Here is a 5,486-nt window from a genome sequence, read left to right on the forward strand (position 1 = left end):
TCGGATCCCCTTGTTCTTTTACTTTTCTCAAAACATAGTAGTATTTTTTTAATTAAGTTAACTGGGGGGTTAATTACTGTACAATATTGTGATGGTTTCTGCCACGCATCAACATTAATAAGCCATAAATATACAGGTGTCCCACCCACCCTGGAGCCGCTCCCACATGCCCTCCTATGCTATTCTTCTGGGTTGTTCCAGAGTACTTGCTTTGCATCCCCTGCTGCATGCAGATGAAAACACGAAAGATGATTTTTCTGCATGAAATATGTACTTATCTCTAGTTCACATGTGAGAACATGGGTGCAGATGTTTCACGTTAAATAGGAAATCTGTATTTCATGTTTGAAAATCTACTTGTATCGTTTTCTTCATCATACATGGAACCTTGTCTGTTTCACACATAGATATCTGTGCACACATTTTCTATATGAGGGGGAATTCTATATATTTCAGATATGAAAAGTTGAGCATATACTTCCCTGCTTGAATTGTGAAATTGTATACATTTCCTATATGAAAATCTCAAGGAACTTTTACTGACATGAAGTATGTAATTAAGATCTGGGGAGCCAATATGGAATTGGAATTATCCCTATTTCATGAATGAAATTCTGGGCACCACTGTTTCTTTGTGAAATACTTAATTCTTTGTATTTCTCATAGATAAAACAATGACTGTCGACCATGAAGTATGGAGTTCTCTGTAATGCCTGTATCAAAAAGTAGGCTTTCATTCTGTTTCAGGAAAGATGGACTTCTCTACATTTCACATCTGAAGATCAGAATGAACATTTTCCTGGGAGAAATAAGGAAATCTATGCATTTCACACGAACCACTGGTTCTTCAGTCTCTGAAACACCTGTTTGCATTAGTGTCCCTGTGCATTGCACATGTGTGTGTACATGTGTGTGCTTGGGTCACCTGATTGTGTGTGTGTGCGTCCTAAGGTAGGTGCTCACTGTGAAAGAGCAGACATCCTAGGCGACAGAGCGTGAGCAGCTCTGTTCCTCTGGGAAGTGCATCCGCAGGCGCCCATCCTTAGCCACCCGGGTGCCTGCTCTAAGCCAGGGGCTGGCGGAAAGGGCAAGAGCTGACAGACCATAGGCCAGGGGCTCCACGGTGGTTTGGCCTGGGGCTGCGTTGTGGGGCCCAAACAGCGAGCCGAGGAAAGTGCTCTGCTTCTTCCTCAGATGACGGCTGCATTCCTAACACTGCTCAAGCCTAAGACCCAAGTTTAGGGATGGACTCTGCAGCAGGTGCACCACGGTGAGGTCTGTGTAAGCCCACCGCATCCCCGCCCCCCAACTCGCCCCCACCCCACGCCCTGCCATGGCTTGCAGTATGGATCCGAGGCGAGCACCTCTGTCCCTGAGGTACCCAGGAACCCTGACTCACCTCTGTGGATCTCTGAGCATATGGAGTCGCCCGCTGCTCCAGAGGCAATTTCAAGCTTGAGGATGGTCGCCGCGTCAGGTTCAGGGTCCCTTCCTTCGCCTCCAACTGGCCTGGCTCTCCCAGTCTCTGGTCAGGCACATCTGCACTGTTGAGCAGGCAAAAGGCTTGCGTGGACCGGTGCACAGAGCGCTGGCCCGACTTTGGCCCAGGGGTCACCTGGGGCCAGAGTGGCCAGAATTTCAAGGGGCGTGGCCCTGGAGCCAACGCCTTTAGACTCCATTTGATTGGTTCTGTCGTGAGGTCTGGAGGTCAGGGTGTAGAGTTCAGCCCCTTCCCGCTGCCATACTACGCGTGCGTGGTGGCTCACGGTTCTGCGCATGCGTGTCTCCCTTTCCCTGCTCATTGGCTGCGCACAAGTATCCTGTTGGTGGTACCGCCTTGAGTGCGGCTGCCCGGTGGGTGCGCTGTGCCGGCGTCTGCTGTGCTCTGGTGGCCACCTTCTTCGCAGCTCCGGGCTCCGGCCAGAACACCATGGCGAGTGAGACGGGGCCAGAGGAAGGCGGCAGCACCCCCGGATCCTGGATCTTGGTTGTGAGTCCGGGTCTTCAGGAGGGAGGGGCCCTGGGGCCTGTCAGCCCAGTGCGGGCGGCAGAGGCTTTGCAGGCCCCAGGTGGTGCGCCAGGCGAGGAGGCCGCCCTCTTTTGGGTGGAGGCAGCAGAGGAAGGTGCGGTCCTGGAGGAGGGAGAGCTGGCGGGAATCGGGCAGGAGTTGCAGCTGCTGGTGTTAGACGTCATGGAGGAGCAGGAGCAGGTGTCCTCGGAGGAGCAGGGCCAGAAACATCCACGGCCTGGAGGTCCGAGCGACCAGCCTGCACTGGAGGCGCTGGCGGCCCTGCAGGTGGAGCTGGAGCCGGTGAATAAGAGAGCGCAAAGGGCGCACGCTCGCCTGAAACATAAGAACTGTCAGAGGCGAAAGCTGCATCTAGAACACAGAAGCACCATCATCCAGGGAATCTGTGGCTTCTGGGTCGAAGTTGTATCCCTTGGTGTGGTGGTTGTGAATTTTTTTTTTTTCTTTTTTTGTTTTCTTTAAACCTGGGATATTGCAGGAGCAGTTTTACAGATCTGGCAGTTCTGGTAGAAAGTTGTTTTTTTTTTTTTTTGGATGATGGGTATTGGTTACCGTCCTGCATATCTGTTCCTGATATTAGATGTGATGTTCTTGCTGTCCTGACTAGCACAAATTGATACTTGGGCTTTACTTGCAGAGGTCCCAGTCAGAATCGTCATTAGCATTAGGGACTCCTCAGAGAAAAAGCTTGTCTGGAATCCAGGTCTTCTCCAAAAAGTTGAGTGAATTTGGGAGTGGGTTTGGGATGTGTAAGTGCTCATACTGGTTGTAGCTAGGAATGCTTGTTTTCCAGAAGTAAGCTACCTTGAAGGAGGCTGAGATGGAGCTTAGGGCCTTCCTGTTAGGAACAGAAGCTCCTTCTGGTAGTGCACTCATAGGCACAGCCTTGGGCCTTGTTCCGCGTTCATACAGTCTGCATCCACGGAAATGTGGCGAGTTCACTAGTAGCACGTTGAAGTCAGACAATGCCATTCTACTCTTTAGGCTAGCTTTGTTCTTCCAGCACATTTACCTCTAGCATCTAGAGGCTCCTTGACCTAAAGCAGTTTATGAACCACCCCCAGATGTCAGTTATGATGAGCAACCAGGATGAAGAGATGCTTCACTACATGACCAACTTGGAGGTCAGGCAGGGGACCCCGCTAACTGTGGAGGGGAGATGACTGTGGAGGGGAGAGGGCATGGTTTATCCCTGAATACGGGAAAGGACAGCTCTTCTGTAAAGAGGTTTCATACCCACTCCCCCTACCCCCAACACTTTGTCCTGGCAGGTGGAGGAATTCAGGCATCCCACTCATCACTGCAAGATCACATTGTCCTTTCGGAGGAATAGGTATTTCCAGAATGAAGTGATTGTTAAGGAGTATCTCATTAACGTTCCTGGTAAGAGGCAGCTCCCTGGATTTGGGGAGTGGGGGCAGAAGAGTGTAGGTTGAGTGGGAAAGTGAGCTAGGTCTTTCTCCCATACTCCTTTTCCTGCAGGATACCAAGCCTCTCATTCCACTCCGATTCAGTGGTCCCAGGGGTTTGAACGTAAGGCATACAGCCTCAGGCACCACGACAGCAGCGTTAACTTCTTCAATTGGTTCTTTGACCACAACTTCACAGGATCTGGCCGGATTGCTGAGGTGGGGTCCCACGTGGCCACTGGGCCGAAATTGGTGATTTATGTTGGAGTTCTTGGCGGTGCACGGGAAGGCTCAGTGTCTGGCCAGCCCTGTGCCGACCTTGCTCATTTCCCTGGCAGATCATCATAAAGGATCTGTGGCCCAATCCTTTGCAGTACTGTGTGAGGAGGAAGGCTCCACCGCGAGAGGTAGCGGGAGGACGAGAGGTGAGGCGCCCAGGGGCTGAGCACTGGCATAAGGGTTGTCCAGGAACTTGGGTCGTTTATTTCACTTGTGGAGAAAGTGAGACTCTGTGGAATCCAGCGTGACACCGTGCACGGGGAAATCAGCAAGAGACAGCAAGTGTGGAGAACTGTAGTGAAAGACAGGTTCTAACCAGAGAAGCCTGAGGTAGATGAAGTGGCCTGGTCAGGCCAAAGTCACTCCAATTTATATCTGAGTCAGCTGCACACATCTCTGAACTGTCATTCCTTGGCCAACAAGTCCAGCCTCAGGCTTCTCTTAAATTGGGGTCCACCTACTATTCCTCATGAAGTCCCCTTTCCATCAGGTCTGTGAGTCTCCTTTGTACAAGGCTGTTCCCCCACTGACCCATCACTTGATTCCATTTTGGTCATCACGCTTTTTTTTTTTTTTTTTCCGTTGCATCTTTTTCACCTGCCACCCTCACTGTGAGAAACTGACCACTGTGAAGGATTATGGAGAATAGTTTTTTATTTATTTTAACTGGAGCATAATTACTTTATAATGCGGTGACCGGTTTGGCCGTACATTGGCCAACATGAATTACCCAGAGGTATACACGTGTCCCCCGAATGGTGAACCCACCACTCACCGCCCTCCCCTCCCTGTCTTTCTGGGTTGTCCCACAACATGACTTTAGTTGCCTTGCTTCACGCATTAAACTCACACTGGTCATCTATTGTTCAGAAGGTAATGTACATGTCTCAGGGCTGTTTTCTCACATTAACCCACCCTCCCCTTCTCACACTGAGTCCCATGTCTGTTCTTTATATGTCTGTGTCTTATTTGATGCCCTGCGTGTTGCATGTTCAGTATCACCTACATGGTGCTCAAATCCAGATATTTGTGTTAACATACAGTGTTTGTTTTTCTCTTTCTGACCCACTTCACTCCCTGTAATAGGCTCCACGTGCATTGCATCTCACTAGAACTGACTTTGATGCATTCCTTTTTAGAGCTGAGTCACAACACCATTGTGTATCGGTACCCCAACTTCCCTATCCCTTCATCTGCCGATGGAACATATAGGTTGCTTCCATGTCCTAGGTATTGTAATAGTTCTACGGGGAAGAATGGGGTACATGTCTTTTAGTATGTGCTTAGAGGACATGTAAAAATTCACAGACTCTGTCTCCTGGGAACTGACTTGAAAGAGTAAAGTTGTCTTTAGTGTTCTCAGAGAGGGTAGGTTTTCATATCTGTGTCTCTGTCTTTTTTGAAAGGAACCGCCGCTGCTCGACTTTGAGAAGTTTATGAGGCAGTGTCCCCCTTTCCCTAAAATAGAAAACCTAAGAAGCTGCTTCATGTGAAGATCAATGGCCAGCAGAGTTCTCTTGGACGGGAAAGTAGTGAAGAGTGGTCTGGTGGTGAAACGGATCGAGAGGGAGACACAAGTAAACCTGAAATAATGCCGAAGGACAAATAAAAAGCGTCAGCTGTATGCGTCTGCGTATTGTTTGGGGAGGGCCTCAGGACAAAAACTTCAGCTGCATGTAGGATTCTCAGTTTACCGTGTGGGAAGTACCAGTCCATGGAGAGTTGTAGAGGTGGTTAAGTCGTATGTGGGGGTTGTGTCAGGAGACACA

General features: G+C 49.7%; 1 protein-coding gene across 1 annotated transcript; it reads left to right on the plus strand.

Moving 5' to 3' along the window:
- The first annotated feature begins 1,930 nt into the window (after nt 1-1,930).
- Nucleotides 1,931-5,210, plus strand: LOC148773165 (testis-specific Y-encoded protein 3-like). The gene is made up of 6 exons (XM_088834530.1): nt 1,931-2,434; nt 3,076-3,153; nt 3,301-3,412; nt 3,512-3,657; nt 3,777-3,863; nt 5,124-5,210. Exons 1-6 carry the CDS (start codon nt 1,931-1,933, stop codon nt 5,208-5,210), a joined length of 1,014 nt encoding a protein of 337 aa, XP_088690656.1.
- The last annotated feature ends 276 nt before the right edge of the window (nt 5,211-5,486 follow it).

The sequence above is a fragment of the Moschus berezovskii genome, chromosome Y (assembly GCF_049115385.1).
Source record: "Moschus berezovskii isolate FMDL1 chromosome Y, NW_MosBer_1.0, whole genome shotgun sequence".
NCBI lineage: Eukaryota > Metazoa > Chordata > Mammalia > Artiodactyla > Moschidae > Moschus > Moschus berezovskii.